Source organism: Lagopus muta, chromosome 3 (genome assembly GCF_023343835.1).
Source record: "Lagopus muta isolate bLagMut1 chromosome 3, bLagMut1 primary, whole genome shotgun sequence".
Taxonomy (NCBI): domain Eukaryota; kingdom Metazoa; phylum Chordata; class Aves; order Galliformes; family Phasianidae; genus Lagopus; species Lagopus muta.
In genome coordinates, this window is record NC_064435.1 from 54,667,655 (window position 1) to 54,689,690 (window position 22,036).

Consider the following 22,036-nt stretch of genomic DNA (forward strand, 5'->3'; position numbering starts at 1 on the left):
TAAAAGTAATGCTGAGTCTTATTCCTAGCAAATGTTCCAAAACAGATCCCATCAGTTGCTAGAAAAGAGGAGGCAGTCTCCCATCTCCCTCACCATTTACTAATTGACTGTGGCAAAAGAATTCAGAACAAACAAAATAATAAGGATTCTGCTGGCAAATTAGAATTTTCTTGGCCTAGAATCATAATTTTCACACTTGTTAGACTTAGATGGAAAGCCAACAGCAGTCAATGAAAATTCAAGAGCCTTTAGATCATAACATTAAGACTGATTTTATCCATCTATTTATTTATTTTTGTCAGTCAAATTCTGTTGAGATAGTTAAAAAAAAAAATGGAAATCAAAACATCAAGATTTTTCTTTTATTTTCCATTTTCCCCATTCATGTGTATAGAGTGCAGTTACAAAGCTTTCCCTCATCATTCCAAATACCATAATCAGTTTTCTTCCCTATTTGCTGCAAGATTCATCCCCAGCAAGTTCACAAAAGCTTTGCTGAGAAAGTTCAATTCAACAGGTTTAATCTGCAAAAATGTTACAACAAAAACTTCACATCCTATTTGCTAAGAATATTACCTATTGATTTAAAATACCCAAATAAACCAGGCAAACTTCCAACCATCCATACATGTTTCGTCTTAGAGTGCTTTGCAAGTGTAGGGATACAATGTATGCTATAAAATGCTGATACATCAAACTTGAAGATAGAGGTGCCTCAGAAAAGGATTATGTAGGATAATAACCTATGAAACTTTCATTAATAACCTAACTTCTTCACTGAGAACATTTATGGAGGGCATTTTCTTAGCACAACAGTAACACACCCACTCTCCTATCCATCATTTGTAGTTTCCTTTCCTCAAACAGTCCAAATTCATTCTTGCCTGTTTTGCCCATAACTAATCCGAAGGCAAGCAGCTTCAGTACATTTTTTTTTCCAGATCTCTTCTAACCATTATCTAGCTTGTTGGCTTTTATTTTTCTTTCAGAATTCATTCTTTTTTATAGATCCACCACAAGGAGCAGTGTAATTAACGAAAGGCATGGCTACCGCTGCAGGGGGCACTGAGTACCTGTGTATAGCACCTCACTTTTCAAGTTTTTCATTCCCTACTTCTGTAGTTTCAATGTCTGTTCCATCCAGGTTAGCTGCACCGACGCGACATTCCAGCGTTCGGCACTGGGCACCTACATGTCCCCTCGAACGCATGCAAGCACGGCACGGTGCCCCCCTGTGTCTGCCCCCACGGTTATGCCACCCGGGCACAGCCACCCGGCACTCACAGCTCCACACCAGCGGCCAAAGCCGACGAGGCCGAACCGAGCTCCTGCTCTCAGCCCAGGTCTTCCCCTGCACAGGCCCCGGCCCCCCTCACCGCCTCCCCGCGGCTCCGGCAGCTCGCGGCGGCGAGCTGCGGGTAGGGCCGGCCTGGAGGCGGGCTGCGCGACCGCGGCGCCGGGGGCGGTGTCCCCGCCCTGCTCCGCCCGCTGCCCCTCCCGCTCCCCCGGCCGTAGGAGCGGGCAGCCGCGCAGCGGGGCTGGCAGGCAGGGCGGTGGCAGCCGGGGTGAGGCGAGGGGCCGGTGCAAGAGTCGAGGACCCTCTGCTACTGGGGCCGGCGCGGAGCGGAACCCGCGGGAGGAGCGCGGGGCGGAGCGGAGCGGAGTGCGGCCCCGCCGCTGCCTGGATGCCAGAGGCGCCTCGGGAGCCGGCGGCCGGCGGCACCCAGGAGGGCCCGGGGAAGGAGGAAGAGGCGGCAGAGGAGGAGGACTCCGGGCGCGGAGGGGAGGAAGCAGACAGCGCTGGCCATGGCCTCCAACTTTAACGATATAGTCAAGCAGGGCTACGTGAAAATTCGCAGCAGAAAGCTGGGGGTGAGTGAGCTCTCCTTCGCCGCTGGGGGCGAGGCACTGGGGGCGGCGGTGCCCCGGGTCGGGGCCGGCAACGCAGGGCGCGGCGACCTGCTGCTGCTCTCACCGCTGCTAGCGGCCGGACTTCGCTCCCATCCCCTCCGAGCTGGCGGGATGGGCTGCCACAGCATCTCGCGGCAAGCCGGGCGCTTCGAGGCGTCGCTCTCAGCCAGCGGCTCCGGGCTCACTGTCAGCGGGCGGCGGCGGGCGTCCCTTCGGCCCCGGGGCGCGCGGCGCGGGCGTCCCTTCCCCGGCTGCCCCATTCTTTGTGGGGGCTTTGATGGAAAGAGGGCGGGAGGCCCCGGCAGGCTCTGGCAAAACTTTGTACGGGGCTTCTGCCCCCGCCCTAGTGTTGTGGGAAGGGGCCGTCTTCAGTCAGGGCGGAGGGGAGCTGGAGGGATGGGGCTCGAGGAGCTGGGGTTGCACGGGGGCAAGTGGCTGCAGAAGAGACAGTTCTTGTGGTTGGGGCAGCTCGTGGCTGAGGGTGCTGGCCGCTGGTGCTCGCCGAGTCTGAGGGCAAGAACGTGTTATCATTGAGTGCCACGAACGCTTTTGCTGGTGGGATGCAGTGAGCCTTGGAAAAGCACAAAGTTGGAGTGCGGTGTGTGCCGTGGGGCAGGGGTCAGGATCTTTGCAACTTCTGGTGTTCCTAGGACTTATCTGGTTGAGCGTTCTCCTGCTCTTTGGAGTGTCAGAAAAAAAAGGAGGTTCAGGGAGCTGGTAGCTCCAAGGCCTCTGCTGCCTCAGGCAGCTGCTGGTGTCTCCAGCAGTCCCAAGAGACTGGGCTCCCTGCAGGCTGGGAATCGGACCTGGAGAAGAGCTGGGGTTTGCCCTGCTTTAAGTTCACCTTGTTGTACTGTTGCTGGGTGTGTGGAGAAACCTGGGTCCCTACCTGATCTTCTCTGCAGCAAGGTGGGTTCCATCTCCTGCTTTCCCTGAAATGCAGTGGCCATGTGAAATCTGCCCCCTGCAAGTCACATACTGCAAGCTTATCACAGTGCTAATATTTATCTCCTCCCTCCCCTCCTCTCCAGGGCTGCTGTGCTCTCTTCGTAGACATAGCATGCAGGAAGGTGGGAGACAAGCTGTAAACTGACCTTTGGAGCACTTTCTTGTCTTGGCAGGGGTGTTAATGCCAAAAGAGCAAGGAGGAGTTTGGTCTGAGTCTTTAATAGAGCTAAGTTCAAACGTTTGAGAGAAGGTGTAAATCCAAAGAGAATGAGTGCTGCCTTTAATGGTTTTGCAACCCAGGATTTGCTCCACAAATCAGAATTGGTCACTGGTTAATTGAAGAAACAATTCCTGAGCCTCAGATTGTTGCTGGCAGTCCTCTGCTTAACCTTTGCAGGTCAGTCTTGTTCCAGCTCAGTGCTGCTGGTGGGCAGTGCTATCAAAACATCTTGGTGCTATTAGTTGGAGACAGAGTCAATCTGCCTGATTTGCAAGTTTGTATTTGAAGGTAATTCAGAGCATCTGGGTGTGAAATGGTGTATGTGCACATCTCTATATATGCAGGTACTTTTATATACCTTTGTGTATGATATATATGCAACAATTGTAGAGTTTACATTATGGTAATCTGCTGGCTTCTGAAAGTGAAACGGTGAAAGTGGTGATATTTCATTGTGGCACAGCTTAAAATAACTTGAAAGCACAAATATATGTATATTTTTGGGGGGGAGGGGGTGGCAGGGGGCGTGGATGGGTAACTGCTTTTTTTTTTTTTTTTTTTTTTTTGAGTGGATATTGTTTACGGTCAGAAAGATTCTCATCCTTCTGCACCATGCAGGAGTGAAACAGTTCTTACAGCATCTATGGAGAATGTTCTGCTCATGATGAGGTGTGTGGGGGTGACAATTTTGACCACACAGCCTCAGGCGGGTGGTAGCATAAGCTTAAGTATGATATATGAGGATGCATATCTGAATAAATCTATTAAATGCGTTGTAAAATAGAGAGTATTTTGTAGAAAATAACATCGAAATTCAAATGAGATGTGATGGTTGAAAGGTATGAATATGTGAGTATATATCCATAGCTAATTGGATTCTGGTGACTGAATTTCTAAATTAATGCAGTTTTTATTCACCAAGTGAAACATTAAAGGTTTCTATTTTTTCCCTTATATCTGTCTCCTAATGCAGACCTTAATGAATTATAGTAGAGCTGCCATTTGTAAGAGAATGCAAGGGATACAAATGTTTGTTAACAAATGAATACTTTTTAACCTTCAAAAAATACTAAAAGGTGGGGAAGGAAGGGTGCTATGGGCTATGGAAGCTCAAGTGTAAGATCATTTTGAAATAGAATTCTATCTACGTGTAGAATTCTCAAGCTAGTTATGCTTAATTTTTACAGTCTGGAAATTATTGATTTTTTTTTTTTTTTTTTTTAAATTTATTTTTGGGGGAGATAATGGTTACATCTTATAAATGTTTTGATGTCTCCTGAAATGTAGATTAGAACTAGGAGAGCTGAGGTGGCTAATGCCAATTGTAGTGCTAGATTTGGGCAATAAAACTAACGCTAACCTTCAGGCTGGCGGCCAGCTCATGATGGAAATTCTTCCAGTACAGCTTTTATTCCTTTCTTGTTCTGTGTCTGAGGGAGCCCTGGCTGAGAATCAAAGGGAAGATGCTTCAATGTAATGCAGTCTGTGAAGTTCCAGGTATCGTTGAGTGACATAATAGTGGAAAGCAAAAGCAGGTAGCATATCGCATATCTTCTAAAGAACCTTGAGCTTGGGGTGAATTTTCAGATAGAATTTGATTTCCAAAGAATTTAGTTTTCAGCAGGCTTAGTTGTAAGGCTTCTTCTGTGTACCCTCCTTATTGATTTTGTACTTTGAGAAATAGAAACTCTTTGTGATTTTGTTTTTCTTACAAGGTACCACATTTACCTTTGCCTTATTACGGCTATACCTTGCACTGGGTGCTTGTTACCCTGGCTACCTCCTCCCCATGTGCACTCAGATTAGATTTATATTATGAGCAAATGTGTCCAGCCAAAGAGAATGGGCAAACATCCATGCTGAACTGAGAAGTCGGGACTAGGAACTATTTAAGATAAACATTTTAATGCACTCCTGAGAGTCTAATATTTTCAGGCAAACTCTGATGTTCTGGTATTTCTATGTTGCTTTTGATTTGGGGTTGGATCCTCAGCATGCCAAAATGGGGGAGCACTACCATCCCCTCTGTTGTTATTATGAGCTGCCATCTGCCTCTGCTGTTAGTGTCATGGCTCCTGCATGTTGTTAGGCTGGGAAGAATTATCCAGCCAGTTAGAGGAGGTATGTTGTCCTCTTACTTTGTTAAGCGTGGGCTGTATATAAAGCATATCTGTGGTGTCTTGACACTTTAAACTTGCATTGAAATCTATGTAGTAGCCTCTCTCGTATGTATACTAGCAATTCCTCTATGAAGATGTCAAACATCCTTGAAATTTGGAAGCTGTGGTCGGTAAGGAGAGCTGTAATTAAAACATCTTCTTAAGATCCAGTTTCTCTGTAGCCCAAATATGCCTTTCCTTTCAAAGCTCTGGCATTCCTGCACTGTTTGATATTTTGCTTTTCTCTAATACCACATAAAGGAAATACCTCATTCTTGCAGCCATTACATTTGACCTGTGCGACCCTCTTTTGAAATAAATTTGATTGTAATGTGGTGTGCTGTTCAGATCAGAATAGGTCATTTGTGTAGTGTGGAATAGGACTGTACTGCCTTTGTTCTTTTGGAGTCTTTCATAGTTGTGTTACATTAAAATTCATATGACACAATTTTGTACTGCACTGGCTGTGCTCATAGCTGAAACTTTCCTGTATCAGATTGGAATCCCTTTGTTGTCTCTTAATAAACTAAGCTGCAAGGATTTCATGCCTTGTTGAAGTGCTGCTTCTTAGAAGAAAAACAATTTGATGTCACATTAGGAAGTCCAATTAAAAATGAGCGTTGTGTCACTTCGATTGTCTTGTTATGACCCAAATCAACCTTCGAAGTCTCAATCTTTTTGTTTGTTTGTTTTTGTCTAATTTTTTGCAAGCTTGGACTGGAGAACAAAAGAGTCCTGTTTAATGGAAATTTTCACTCAGTTGGTGAATAAATACTGGGGTTTATGTGTTTCTATGTACTGAGTAGAATTATTCCCTGATTGGTTCAACTTATACCCTAATTCTGCTATCCAAAGAGAAAATTGTACCTGCCAGTCAGTCTTGATTGAGTAATAAATAACAGGTTGCTGTTAGTCACCAAATGAAAAGTTTTACCGCATAAACCCTCGATTTCTAACCATGCTTTTAAATCATTATGAGCAGCTCTCTGGAGAGGAACAGAGTGTTTCTCCTCCTGCCCTTAACCCTGTTTTCAATCAATCAGTGCTAACAATGTTATGAATGTGAAGCTGTGATTGCTGCCGAGTTACTCTTGAAATAGCACAGTTTACATGTTTTACAAAATCCTGACATTTAATTGTTGCTATGTGTATATTTAGGGTGAAGAAAGTGAAAAGATCTGCCACATGTCCCAAGCCTGAAACTGTTGATTGACCACAGTGGCTTTGCAATGAGGTCCTGATGAATGCAGAGGGCAGAGCAGAGGGTTCTTATTCCTTGAGTTTCCATAGAACAAGAAACAAATAAATAGAAAAGCCCAAGTAAGCAGCGCAGCCTAGGATGGATGTCTTTTTCATATATTATTTTGTGGTATTTTCTACGGCAAATCTGCTCATACTTTCTGAAAATATTGAGAATGGCATTTCTAATTACATACTAACACGTGATCTGAAGTGTGCGTTACATCTCAGAGCATGAAAATAATTCAAATGAAACTTTAAAAACTTAATTCCTGTTTGTAATACATTATTTTAGTTTCAGTGAAGCTCCAATCTGACATGATTTAGATGCCAGATTGCTTTCAAGTAAGAGAGTTCATTTTTCATGCTAGTTCTAGACAAGCTAAGGTAGAGAATTAAAAGGATTTTGCTGTAATCCATTAAGGACAGTAGTCACATTTACTACTTAATATTGAAAGTATCATTTTAAATACTAGTAATTAGTGCTTTCAGTACTTTTTTTTTTTTTTGTGCTACAGTTACATGAATGTTTTGCAGAATTAAATGGAAAATGTATGGATTTCCAATTAGGTTATTATGGAAAGAACAATCATTTTGAGCTTTGGAGCAGTTCTTATTGATTAAGCATATTTATGCAGCAAATGGAAAGAACTGTGCTGCAGCCACTGTAAAGAAGAACAGAAGTCCGATTTTCACTAATCTCTGCATTTAAAGAAACTTGTGAGTCAGACTTGTATTAAGTGCTTCCGAGTTTGCTGTTTCCCAATTGCTTCCCTTGATGTGTTTTTTCACTTAATTCTCAAGAGGTCTGGTAGCCAAGTATCTGTAAACTTTGTAATGGATGTTACCTATTTAAAGGGACAAATAGTTTCTCTCTTGCAGGTAGCATGTTGCTTCCTTGTTATCAGTGGATTATAAATGCTTCTATTTTACCCTTGTGTGTAATATCATTAGCCTCAGGGAGATTACACCTCAGCTGTATGAAGATTATGCCAAGAAGTGTTTGTAGACTTGACCTTCTTCTCTTGTCTATGTTGAGATGGCAACATTTTATTTGCATTTTGTCTCTCTTGTGGGATGATGGCCTTTTGGTTTCTTGTTAAGCAGGCTGTCATTTTTGTTCTATGATAGACATTAAAGACCTGATCAAAGACCCTGAAGTCAATTTAAAGGAACCCATTAACTTCCATGGCTTTGGCTCAGAATCCAAGAGGGAACATTAGCCGGATGCATACAACACACATTTTTTTTTGTTGTTGTAAAATGCCCTTCAAATACTGCTCAAAGGAGTTGTCCTTTCACAAATCAGTTATTATGTAAGGATCGTTCTCTACGAATCCTTGAAATGCACAAGGAATTATTCATGTCATTCCCATAGTGACTTTTCTTTCTAGTTTTTTGAAATAATCTTGCTTCAAATCACTCATTCAGATTTTTGCAAGCAGTGCAAAATGCTTTATAGCGGTTGCCTGGCAACAACATATTCAGGCGACAGCATATGGGAACCAGTTGTTAGTTATACATTTATATATATAGCTGTACAGAGAGAATTCATTTCAGATAGGTACTAATGAGAAATTCTTATTAACAACAAAAAAAGACATGCTATGGAATGCTCTTAGTTCATTTAAGGACAAATAAAGATTTTTGTGTCTATCTCCAAAGTTTGTCTTTTAGGTTATTTGAAAGATCTGGTAGTTTATCTGCTTTTCACAAATGTCATAATACTGTTAATATACTCATATGCAGTCAAAGCAAGCCATGTAAACTATTGTTCTTTTATGAAGGTGAAGAATACTGTAATATGTATGGATACCAGTTGACATCCTTTTTGTCTTTAAGTTAATATGCTTAAAGCAAAACCTGGCTACTTTACTGCATAGTGTAGCCTTTCGAATCTGTTAGATTTAAAATAATAATTATAAATGCTGTGCTGCATTTTGCATATTTAATCTCTTCAATTTGCATTGCAGCTTTAGCATTCAGAAAGATATTGATGCTGTATTTTAGTTGACTGTTGTTTTGTTGAAAACTTTTTTTCAGATAAAATACATTGTTCAGCTCTAAACACTGAAATGTCTGCACTTAGGTCAAGCAAGGTAAAGGAGCACATAGTTTATTTGCTGTAGGACAAATTTTGCAAGCATAAAGACAAGTTGAGGGAAAGCAGTTGTATGTAACTTATCTTAACGCTTTCAAATTGTGTAAATTCTTTTTGTGTATCAATGCTATTTTACTATTCAGAATGTATGCATCAAATTTGAGAAGGAAATTTGTATGTTTAGTGCCATTACTGATTTATAGAACTAAAAACTGGTACAAGTTGAGAGATTTCCAGACACTGAGATTTTCAGCTGGTCTGAGAATGGAATCTGCTGACTGCAGGAGTACTTTCACTGATTAGGATAGGCAGAGTCTTGCTCAGGAAGCTAAGACCAGAACTGTGAAGATTTTACAGATGAATGCTAATTTTTGACTTTACTTAGAAAACACAGGAAAAAAAAAGAATGTAATCTGTGAAGTTCTAATGAAATATCCTTTTCAATGAACACCACCATTAAATCCATTTCCCATGTTTTGCAGTCCTTCTACAGTTATACTGTGAAATGTCACTGCTGACCTACTGAGAGAGATTATAGGACCATGCAATTGGAGCCCCAAATGAATTATTGTCCACTGTAGGTGCGCATAAACTGGGATGATAGTTAATGAGTGTGTGTAAATCTTTTAAAATATTGCCCTTTCTTCTCTCTCTTCAGCAGTCTTGCTGGTTCTTACTGCCCCTGAACTGACTGTCACCTGGACTGAACTTTGGAAAGGTGTGGTGTTGGCACAATATTGATTAGATCTGAAGAAATAGACTACAGACTTCTTTCTTATGCAAGAATGCCTTTTCAGCTTGTTTCTCCTACTTGTTAATTGCAAAAAAAGCTACTAGAGAAGTTTAATATCAGAAGCCTTTCACTGTGGTATAACCCAATAAGCACTTTTGAACAAGAAGCTCGCTTTAGTTTGAGTGCTTTCTGTTCTTAATCCTGCATTTTGGATGCTGTTCCTCTGAAGTCCTCTGCCCTCAGATCCAGTTGGTGCATTATTTTCACTCATGCAAAAATTTATTTTTCTAGCCTGAAGACAAGAATATAATATAAGCAGTTATACAAAATAATAATCAAAAAGGATTTTCTGAAGAAGTAGTCATAATTATTGCTTTTATCCTGGACCTAGAAAGAAGAGACAACATTTGTAGTTGATATTTAGGCATGTTTCTGATAAATCTAATTTATTATCACTGTTCTTTTTTGTTCATTTGACTAGTTGTAGAGAATGAAATCTTAGATAAAATGCTTGAAGTGATGAATGTCTCATTAGCTCAAATGTGATGAGAGAATATAAAAAAATGAAACATATGAGGCCTTACTAAGAATGTGGAGATTCTCCATTTTAACTTGATGTATTGAGTTATTAATTTCTAGTTTAGTATGACAATAATAAAGTACTTTGACATGACACTGTCTTGCTGATAGAAGTAATTTTTGTTGATGCAGTAGGAATATCAGTACTTCTTACGATAATTGTTTTTCCTTTTGAAACTCTTAAGCTCTTTCTGCTCATCAGAACATCCTCAGCAGGATGTTCTACCCAGAGCAGAAAAGAACTGTGTTTCTGACACAATAAAAACAATCTATAGCTATTCAGTGCACAGTCCTTTCAGTTGCTAAACACATTCAGATCTCTCCGAGTTCTGTATCAGGCAGCGAAGGTCCTCAGCTTCTCATAGGACATAATCCTTAATGGAGTGTAAATTTTGCCGTTATGCAAGGTGGAAAATGATATCAGTCATATTGTGTACTCTTATGTTAGTGATTCTTGCTTTTGAGTTATGTGGAGTTAACTCGTTGTCTGAGGGAGATTGTGACCGCACCTGGGATGACTTAAGTTTCGTATCTGAGAAAAAATTTCTTTACTTCTGAGTATCAAACAGATATTTGATGCTTGGTATTTTACTCTCAGAGCGTTACATACTGCTACTGATAACCCTGCAATGGCTGAGAGTTATGGAGATACACATGCAAAAAGAAATCTTTTCCAGGTGAGCTGCTTTTTGCCTTTCAGGTGGAAAGCATTTTTTTGTGAATATATGTGTATACATAAAGAACAACAATATTCTAGCAATATAGTTAGAAAGGTAATTTTTCACAATTGTAACAAGAAGCATAGTAAAACAAAGTGTATTTTTTTCCGTTGTCTTTGTATCTTAAATTACCGTAGGGTTTTTTGAACTCTTTGCATTGTTAATTAAATAATCTCTTTCTAGAAAATGGAAATCTTTGTGTTTACACATTGCATTGTATGTGAGAAGAGTTAAATTTTAGTCTTTTTCAGAGATAGAATTTGTAACCTCGAGCACTTTGCTTCATTCCAGACTTACTCTCTATTGTACTAAGCCCAGTGTATACCACATACATTACATCTAAAGCTGAATTAAGGCTCCTGATACTGCCATCAGAGTAAAGAATCCTGTTTGATTAAATGGGAAACAAGCTTTCTGTGCCTACAGTTTTCTACCTGTAGAAGTAGTATAACCTTTTCTTCCATTACTTCTTAATTTTGTCTGTTTAAACTGTAAACTTCTGGTAGATATCTTATTTTATATGTAGATTGGCTAGCATTGAACATGGTGAAAACTACACAGCACAGAAAACATGAGTAATTTAGGATTTGTCTTTGATAGTTTGAGTCACAATGATAGAATGGTTGAGATTGGAAAGGACTGCTGGAGGTTGTCTGGTCCAGTTCTCTGCTCAAGCAGAGGCAATGTTTGTTTTGAAGTTGAGTGAAGACCATTACTTTCAGTTTGAAAATATATTTCACTGAGTTCTATAAAACATCTCTTTTTAGAGTCAGGATTTGTTCAAATGGCTGAGGATTTGTTGTCTTTCATTATACATGAAGTAATATTTCTTTTCTTCCTCAAATTTTATTGATACGAATAATTGCTTGTCAATTTTCATCTGAGAAGCAGATGTCAATGCCAGAAAGGCAGGGAGATCTGACGCTATTAACTTGGATGAGACTGTTGTATCTCCCACCTTATATGATGCACAGTTTCAGCACAAAATCTGAAGTCTTGAATGATTTCACTTCTAAAAGTAATTTATTAAAAGCAATTTCAGTATCACTGAAAATGCTAAAGGTACAATTATTCACATCTTATCTGTCAGAACAATTCTGAAATCTAAATTTAGTCCATGAGGCAATTTAATAACTGCTAGGGTTACTGATGTGCATTTGCAGATGTAAATGTCTGGTTTCAGACTTGCATAAATGTGCAGTATTTGTCAAACGGCACAATATCATTAAAAAATGGAGCTAGTGGTGTTCCTAAGGAAACTTTTTTTCCTTTGGAGAAGTGATCAGCCATCAAAGACACGGGGATTTTGTTATCTCCAGATCTTATGAGTTGCATATTCTTCCACAAAACAAGTTGAAAACGTTTTACCTTCCAGGCTCATGTAAATATTACTAGGTTGTACATTTTGCCCCTAAATGTCTTGGAGTTTGCCATCTCTACAAGTAGACACAATAGGTATATCCCACAAACTGCATGAAGTCTTACAGACCCATCTCTATGGAACAGTAGAAATGCATACTCTCTATGTGAAAGTGCTCATACATTGTCTCTTAAGGAAATCTATCTATGCAGTTTGTGTAATTAAAAAAAAAATACAAAATTGTTTAATGAAAATAAATATACAAGATATTTGAAAAAAAAAAAAAACAACACAGATATGGTATCTAAACTATTGTTTGTTCAAGGTAATGCCAATGTGAGCTCTTTCAAAAGAAGCATTGTAAACAACAAGTATTGTCAGGGCAGTGGCTTCTTTTTAACCAAAGAGTCTTTTGAAATCAGTGTGAGATTTGTGTTCACTTTACCCAGGTCTCAGCTCAAAGGAGAAGGTTTTAAAGGTACTAGATACCTACCCTAACATATTGGTTGAGTATACCCTCAAACTCATGCTGTGTCAACGCACTTAGATAGTAAAATGTTTAATGAAACCCAGCTCTTCATCTTATTACTTTTTTTTCCAATAATTAATCATATTTATTTATTTTAAGTAATGAAAATTCTGATGTAGACCCATCCCAAGGTTGAAAAAAAGAGGAAAGAAAATGTTAAAAATAGGCAAAAAGAACCCCTGTTTTTTACTGTAATGCAAATATGTAGTTGAACTAGACCAACTGTTTCTGGCATATATAATTGTTTTATTAAATCTTGCTATTCTGTGTAAGTACACTTTTAATTGCTTCTGACAAGTGGCAAGATCTCACATTTTTGCGTTAAAGGCTGTGCAGCAGGCAAAAATGTTTATCAGCAGTAAATCTCCGTTTACATCTAAAACTTAGCTAGCTAATGTGAATTATTGAAAGTGAGATCTACAAAACAATGAGATCTTCACATATTGGAACAGAATTTCTGATAGCAGCTACTGCTGATAGTGCTGTGAGATGTATAAGAAATATACATATCTATCAATATATAGTAGAAGGTATAAAGGGCAATACTAAGCAAACTAACTGGTTTATTCTGTTGTCTATGCGGAAAATTAAGAATGGAATTGTTTTTATGTTTTCAGAGTTCCTAATGAATCATAAGATTCTGTAATTCTTGAAGACAGTGTAATACTTAAAGACTTAATTTTGGTAATAAGGTAATAATACAGGACTTGCCCAAGACCCAGAAGACAAACAATATATTGTTAGATCATTGCTATTTTAGAAGATTTAGGTTACTGCAAGAATTGACTTGAATGACTGTGAAGGATCAGTAGAGGTGACTATTTTCAAGCACTTCTTTGAGATGAAAACAATACTTAGAAATTGTGAGAGAGAACATAGGTAATGATAACAACTGGCAGTGGAGCGTATTGGTAACACTATATTGGATTTGGATGTCTGAGATACTATCAAGGCTGAAGCCACAAAATGAGAAACTGGAATAGTTAGATGAGGTGTACAGGCAGTGAGAAGAAAGCTTATAGTAGCAAGACTCGTGGTGCACTTCTTTGAGGAATGAATGTCTGTCTAGCAGCTTTCACTTAGTGTTTGGATGTATTGCTTAGGGATTATTTTGGACGGGAGAAGAATATGTATGTATTGACTCTGTATCTATTTTCTAGACTTCAAAATATTTTGTAAATGCTATTTTCACAAAAACCTATCAAAATGAAATTTATGACCTTAGTGAGCCCAGAGGCTAGATACATTTCAAAATCTTTCTAGAAATGTATTTTCTAGAACTTATGATGTCAGAAACAATTTTTTCTTTCTTTTTTGACAAAATGCTTGTTTCTAGAATTCTAGTATTCTAAGGCTTATGTTAATATATCCTCTGAAAAAAATTATTCTAGGTGACTATCTCCTCCCCTGCAATCTGAACAAAATTGAGTTTAAAACTGTAGTGAGATGATTATGCCTGTTCTTCAAAATTATTCTCCTTTCTCCCTGCCTTTCCACTTTTGTCTATCTGAAACATTTCTTAGATCAGTCTGTGAGTAAATAATTGATTTTCTGATAGCAAAACTTGCACTTTTCTTTAGTCTGCAAATTACTGAAGTGTAAATACCTGTTCTTATTTAAACAAACACTCTTCTCAATATACATAATTGATTTACTTGTGCTAATTAAAAAAGACTTTAACTAATGGGCTAAACATCTATTTTGTCAGTAGAAAGGCATACGAAGAAATACAGCCTCTCCCAGGATGTCAGGATTTTCAGTCCAGGAGAACATAAAAAGTTGTAAATGATACTGATTTGCATTGACATGAGCTAACCCACAGCTGCACTCTCTCTGATGCTCACGGCTGAGTTGAATGTACAGTAGATAAAACGGAGTTAAAATAAAAGATTTGAAATGGGAAAATGTTCATTTCTGCTCTTTATAGCTCTCCGAAGTTAACTTCAAAGCAAAACTGCTCCCTGCATGGCTCTTAAGATGATCACTACTGGTAGTGAAAATGGAAGAAGCTAAACAAGCAATACTTGATTACTAAGAGTACTTTAATTTTTGTTTACCAGTAGAGTCTGTTCAATAAATCAGACTTGCAGTGAAATTGCATACAAATACAGAAGAAATGTGTTTGTGGTAAAAGGGCCAAATTTGCCCTTGGCTGTGCAAGTAGCTCTGAAAATTTTGTGAATTGTACACACCAGCCACAAAGCTCACCATGAATGTGAAAATTTTGGTCAAGTTTTATTCAGTCCTTTGTTTCAACCGTTTCATAAAGTAGAGTTCTATCAACCCCCAAAAATGGCATTAAAAATTAAGCTGAAAATTATGTTCCTCATTTTTAATGTATTCTTTTGAGATAGGTAGATTAATATGTTTAAGAAAGTGTTAGTAAATAAGATTTAATCTTTTTCATAGAATTGTTGAGGTTGGAAAAGACCCCCTAATCATCTAGTCCAACTATCTGTGTACCACCAGTATTGCTTACTAAACCATGTTTCTAAGTACTACATCCACCCTTTCCTTTAACACTTACTGAGATGATTACTCTGCATCTTCTTTAGGCACCATTTTCCAATGCCTCACCACTCTTTCTGGGAAGAAATTTTTCCAAATGTCCAATCTGAACCTCTCCTGGCACAACTTGAGGCCATTTCTTCTTGTGCTATCGCTAATTACCTGGGAAAAGTAGTCTCCTCTGAGCCTTTTCTTCTTCAGACTGACCAATCTCAATTTTCTCTGCCACTCCTCATAAGGCTTGTGCTCCAGACTCTTCATCAGCTTTGTTGCCATTCTTTGCACACGCTCCAGGACTTCAATGGCTTTCTTGTAGGAAGGGGCTTAAAACTGAACACAGTAGTTGAGTACAGGTGGATGATCACCTCCCTGGTCCAGTTAATTGCACTATTTCTGATAAAAGGCAGGTGCTGTTGGCCTTCTTGGATACCTGGGCGCACTACAACTTCTTGTTCATCTGAGCTTCGATGCAGATCTTTTTCTTCCACACAGCTTTCTGGCCACTCTGCCTGTTGCATTTCATGAGATTGTCATGACAGAAGTGCAGAACCTGTGGAACTTCATCCCATTTACATCAGCCCATCAATCCAATCTGTCCAGGTCCCCCTATAGGGCTTTCCTACTGTCAGGCAGATTGATGCTTCTTCCCAGATTGGTACCATCTGCAAACTTGTTGAGGGTGCACTCAATTCTCAAAATCATCAGTAAAGATGTTAAGAAAGATAGGCCCCAATACCAATGCCTGGGGAATATCACTCAAATCAGAATCAGGAGCATTAAAAAACTTAACTTCCAAAATGTAAAGATGAAATTCTTGTGTGATATTTTATTCTCTGGACCAGATGCCTTAAGTATAGGCTGTTAATCCCTATGCCCTAGTTACAGCAATTAAGGTTCATGAAATATAAATTTTGTTTCATATGCATCTTGGTTTCTTCTTTCTTCTGTTTCAGAATTAGTCTGAAATATTAATGATTGCATTAAATACCATCTATTATATGAACTGCTGTAAATATTACATTCTAGTTGTCTTCAGATGCAATGAATGGCATTTTCTAACACTTAGACTTGAATGTGTATTCTTGTGGTAAAGAAATCTGACTATAATATAGTTTCTTGTAGGCCTGCCTCCGCCTGCAGTCAGTAAAAATTCTGAAGGTTTTCAGCTCTTTGGAACGCTGCAATGCTGAACTTTTCATGATTTGTCATGCAGCAATGTGCTGAGGAGACTGGAAATGCCAAATAAAGTTGTGTTTGTGGTCTCTGCCTTAAGGAGTATGCACTCCTGAAACATTAAAGTTCTCCTTAAAAACAAAATCTCATAGACATCATTTTTTTCACTGAAATATTCATCTCCCTTTAAATTTACCATCCATTTCTGCCTATTTGTATCTATGTAAACATATTTCCAAAAGTTTGATCATAATAGTTCCCTTCTGTCATTTGGTGAATAGTCAAGTCACTATCAGAGCACTCGCATTATATGATTTTGTTGGAATTGGGGGAGACGTTTGTAGGGCATGAGGATACAAACAGTTGGAAAAACAGTTTGATTTAGACATTTGAAAACTGAAAGCAGTAAAAGTACTGTTTGTACAGCAACAGGTATAGTGATGTGTGGAATGCACTTCTCTTATGTAAACACAAAAGCTCCCAAATGAAAAATTCACAGCTTTGGAGAGCTTTTTTTCCTGTTCTAAGGCAAAAAGCATATGCCATAGTAAAACAGTTACATCTACTTTAATGGGGCTGGGGAAGAGGCACTTAGCTGTTCTTCTGCAAGAGGAATGAGTTAATAAACTCGACGTGCAATCTGTCTCTGCTGTAGCTCTTGGCACACAGCAGCCCTAATTGGTTGAAGCTATTGGGGCCTTAATTGCTGATTTTGCAGTACTGCCATGTTTACTGATAAGGTTTAATGCAAGCTAAAATTTGTTAACTAGAAAGAAACAGTCACACTCGTACCAAGAGTGTGAGGACAAACAGCAGACTTTGCTGTAGTAACAAATGACGATGAAGTATTGCAGCATGTGGTGGTGTTAGATTTCCTGTTTCAGGCTATTGAAATTGAGCAGAAGAGCAGCAAAATGCTCCTGAGTTAGGCATTGTAAGGCTATTACTGAAATAAGTCTGTGGTGGGAGTGCTAGCTGGATGCTTACTTCACTGATTCACGTGAATTTCAAATATTTTTTTTTTTTCTGAAGGAGAGGGCAGATGCAACTGTTAGGTTTGCATAGAGCCAGCAGATCTGCGATCTGGGGTGTGTAAATGGAGAAACTCCAGTTATGTCTGTCAGCCTAGAATAATCTACATCAATAGTTTCATCTTTCTGATACCTTAATTCTGACTTAATGTCAACATTTATTTATTAAGCTGTGGTTTCATCCAGGTTTCTGAATATAACAAAAGCTGTCTGCTAAATAGATAGAGGACTTTTGAATTAAAAATTTAAAAGTTTTGTCCTTGAAATGAGATATCTTGTTTATTTTTAATGCAGTATTATTTAATGCAGTAGACTTTTAAGCTAATAATCCACTATTCCTGAACTACAAGTTAAAATAATTTCTATTTGTATTTGAATTTTATATAATACTAATAAAAATACCCAGGAAGTAAAAAAAAAAAAAAAAAAATTGTGTTTTGTAATTATCATAATACTCTGAAATTGTGAGTTTTCTTGTATTGAGCTTGGAACAGAGGGGCTGTAAGGTGCTAAATGGGTGAAAAGGAGGTGCTGTTGTGAATTCCACTTGAGGTTGTTTTTTTTTTTTTCTTCACTTTTGAAAAATACGTGGCCCTGTACTCAAAGAGATTTTTTTTATTTGTACGTGATTAAGATCTATTTTCTTTTCTTAGTGAACTGTATCTTGAGTGAATTCTGTAAACCATATATATCATCTTACAAGTCATAAGATGTATATTAATCAACATAACAATGTGTACAGAAGAAAAGATAGTTGAAGAACACAATGGCAGTGGTTTAATACAATGTTTATTAATGCTCAGAAGATGAGAAATGAGGGATGTTCATCAAACATAATAAGACAACTAAGAATAAATATATTATTTTTTTCGGTGGTTTAAATTGAAATTATGCCCAACTCTGCCTGCAGGCTTGGAATCCATGTCAAACATATTAACATAATAGATGTGTCTATTTCAATTAATTGCTTATACCGATTGTAGATTTTCTATACTCTTTGAAAAACGTTGGTTCATACAATATATTCCATTATGTTTATTATTTACATATTTATCTCTGTATGGGCCTAAGATGGTAAAAATATAGGTATAAAAATGGACAGATTTTAATTTTCTTGTAATATACACAAATGATGGATTTTGAATTTCTTCAACTTCTTGTATCCTTTGCAGTAGCCCATAATGCCGAGTAGTTCAGCCTTGAAAGATTGACAAAGAATAAAATAAGATAGTCATCAACAAAACTGTTGTCCACAGATAAATGCACACCAAACTGAAGTCAGGAGTGGCTGAATCTCTCAGTGCTTTTAATAAATCTCTGAAGTTCACTAGTCCAGCTGACAAGAATGGATTTCGTCTTGCCACACTATTCAGCAAACTCTTGTGGTTATCTGCAGAACATATCATTGTTTTTTTCATTAAACATGTATGATTCAGGACCTATTATTCTATTACCCACAGATGCAGATAAATATACCTGGATTTTAGTAGAATTTGAATAGTATGATGCTTTCAAGAAGCTCTAAAGATGCAAGTGGCATTCTGAAACTGCAATGGCAAGACCACAGATCTGTGGTCTCTTTAACGCTTTGTATGCCTTATTGTGGGCTTAAAAACAAAACAAAACAAAAAGTTATTTTAATTCCCGTTGCTGAGAAACATCGAAGTGCGTGTTCTCTATTAGCATAGAAAATGGTTGTTAGTCAAATAGCAGTGGCAGCAAAATTATGAACTTCCTGCAGCCTTTTCTTTTCAATTATTGATGTGTGAAAAGGAGGAAAAACGATCTTAAAAACTGGAAAACAAACTACCATGTATTTGATCTGGGTAACACTGCTGCAGAAATATTAACTCTGGTATGTCATGTCCTAACTATTTGAACTGGATGTGCATACTCACCGTATGCTTACATTTTAAATTTAATATTCTACCAGTAATTTTTTGGTGGAATTATTTCTGTGTGAATTTCATACAGTGGATCACATCTACAGTGACTGTGCTATAAATGATCATTAAGTTTATTTAATCTCCTATTCCAATTCTTCTGACAGCTTCTTCCACTTGTATTTTAGGCAATTGTATTTTAAGTGATGTGGAATCAAAATTCCGTAAGTTGAGAATAACACTTCAGAAGCATAAAGCATTCGTTTTATTTTCACATAAGTATATATTATTTTAGATACGGTATTTTTACTACCTGCCATTGTGCTACCATACTGAAATTGCCTGTCTAAGAAAAAGTGAGATATTAATTCCTATCTTATTTCTCACTAGCTAATCAAACTTCTGAAATAGACAATTTGTATTCTAACATGCATTAAACATTGTGGAATAATGCATGGTATTTACTGCTTTCTGTTATATTCTCTTTTAGACAGAGTATTATTGGAAGCTTTGTGATGTAGTAACCTTAAGAACATGGCTGAGAAGCCCACTTTGTTTAAATAAATGAATCTGAAGATATAAAAGATTCAAAGTATAACTGTCTGTTATTAAACTGAAATTGTGCAGAACTGCTGTTCAGCTTATCAGGATTAACCGATTGCAAAATAATTACTTTTTCCAGTAATGACATAGCCCTTATAAAGACATACTTTTTCCTACTCAAAAAAAAAAAAAAAAAAAAAAAAAAAAATTGCTATTATGCCTTTCTTTTCTTTAATCAATGGATGGCTCTACCAAACTCATAGCATGTTGTTGTCATGGTGACTACATTTGATTGAGGACGCTTGGGGTGATTTGAATAGGTAGTTGAGGTGTTTGCAGTTGGATGAAGCTCTTCATAGTTGGTTTTTTTTTGTTGTTGTTGTAAATTGGAAGAAAGAGCATGGATAATGTGTCTAATGTAGATATTTAGGTATTGCATGTAAGTTTTGCATTCATATGTGATTAACTATAGTCACTAGGTCAGATCATTCTGATTTTGAGTATGTTCACAGAGAAATATATTTGATTATAAATAATTTCCTTCTTTAAAAAGGAATTTATTTATTTTCTTTATCTTTATTATTAAACATAATAAAATGGATATATTTAGGAAGGAAAAGAAAGTTAACATAAATAGATGCGTGAAAATGTCCGTTCTTCAGTTTCTTCTAAAATATTTCTTTTGTGTGGTTATGTAGTGTGTTCTCTATTATTTGTTCCTGACGTTTGCTAAAGGCAAACAGAAACAATGACAACTCATGTTCATTTCTATCATATGCATCTAATGTGATGTTAGCTAATGAAAATTGGCTGCTGCTAACAAACTAGACTATGTATTTTGGTTGGTCATTTTCTAAAGAATGTGTTGTAACTTCATATTGCTATGTGATGATTTAGTTTTCTTTAAAGAAGAGGTCTTTGAAATTAATGTAACATACAAATGTGATTATAGATTTGCTGCAGAAATGTTGCAGCACAGTGGTTTAAGTTTGAAGTCTTTGGGTATAAGTGGTGTTTATTTTCTTGTAGCTGCAGTGTTAATAATTTTATTGTTGTGACTGGAAATAATTGAACTGTGAAATTTAAGATACTTCACCAGTCGCATTTGAAAACATGGCTAAACGTGTGTTGTCAGTTCTTGTTTTCAAAAAAAGTAAAGCAAGCCTAGGATCATACAGATCAATGATTCTAATCATATGTGGCCAAGATAGACACAAGACAAAAGTAATAGGGAAGAAGGTTTCATGATTTAGTTTGATGTTTTGGTGCGCTCTTTCTACCTCAACTAAGGCAATTCAACAGACATCTGCGATGAATAATAGAAAATGAGCAGCTACATTTTGTGTTTTACTCTCAAATTCTCTGAATCTTTTCTGGCTTAAGCATCTGCTGTCAGTGCTGTCGAGTCAGCAGCTTGTTTCAATTCAAGTGTTCTAAACTCTGAAAATTACTATTCTGCTTTTATTTGCCCCACAAAAGCAACTTCTGCCAGCATGCTATTCTTTTGTTTTACTTCTGATCTTCACCCTCTTCTATGATGACTACTTAGGGCTGTGTCTTCAAATATTTAGTTCTGTCCAAGGTCACATAACCCTGGACTTCCAAAGCTTTAGTGGCAGCTGGGAAATTTCATTTGGCAATGTGACTATTTTCCTTGGGGCTCAAGGAATGCCAGCTCTCTGTTTAATCTTTGCTCTTTCCTAGTGTCTTCTCCACTGGAGACCTAGAAAGCCATAGCTGTTTAAGACTGTGCTTCTTTTTGTTTTGTTTCTAAACAGCAATACAACTGCCTGTTTGTCAGTGTTATAAATTCCCTTTTTTCTAATAACAGGAGAAATTGAGGGGATGCATAAATTACAACCACTATTGCTTAGAACACCTTTTTTTCCTTATAATACAGTAATGATGCAGAGTTAGTGTGGCTGGATAGCCAAATGCAGAGGGCTGCCCTGTCGTACCATGAGCTTCTTGGTTTGTGGTCAGAAGAAATTTTGGGGGCTTTTCCTATCCTCAGGTCTGTACAAAGTGATGTAGTTTTGGTCTGTGTATAGCAGTCTTCAAGGATGGGATCTGAATTGTTCAACAGGTGTTGGTGTTTGTTTGTGTGTAACCCCAGCCTTTTCTGAGATGTGCTTGGTGTTGCATATGTATCATCTCCAGCAGTCTCAGTGGGATGGTTGATCTTAAAAGCTTGGCAGTCTTATGGGAAACATGCTACTCTCTTAGCACTGTTAGAGTTGAGAAGCATTTCTTCTCTCTGTCCACTTGTTTTCTGGTAACTGGTTTCTGTGTTCAATCTTGTCGGTACTTCTGCAACCTTGTCACCTTGTCACACAGAGGCAATCTAAAAAGGGCTGTAATGGCATCCAGGAAGACACGTGGGTTCATTTGCTGCTGTGT

At 38.0% G+C, this 22,036-nt stretch overlaps 1 protein-coding gene across 1 annotated transcript in view; it reads left to right on the top strand.

The window, feature by feature from the left end:
- Positions 1 to 1,488: 1,488 nt before the first annotated feature.
- The window catches only part of DOK6 (docking protein 6), a 236,440-nt gene continuing 215,892 nt past the window's right edge, over positions 1,489 to 22,036 (top strand). Inside the window, exon 1 of the mRNA XM_048940757.1 lies at positions 1,489 to 1,872. Coding sequence (XP_048796714.1) covers positions 1,807 to 1,872 — 66 coding nt within the window. The 5' untranslated portion in view covers positions 1,489 to 1,806. The remainder of the gene's footprint in view (positions 1,873 to 22,036) is intronic.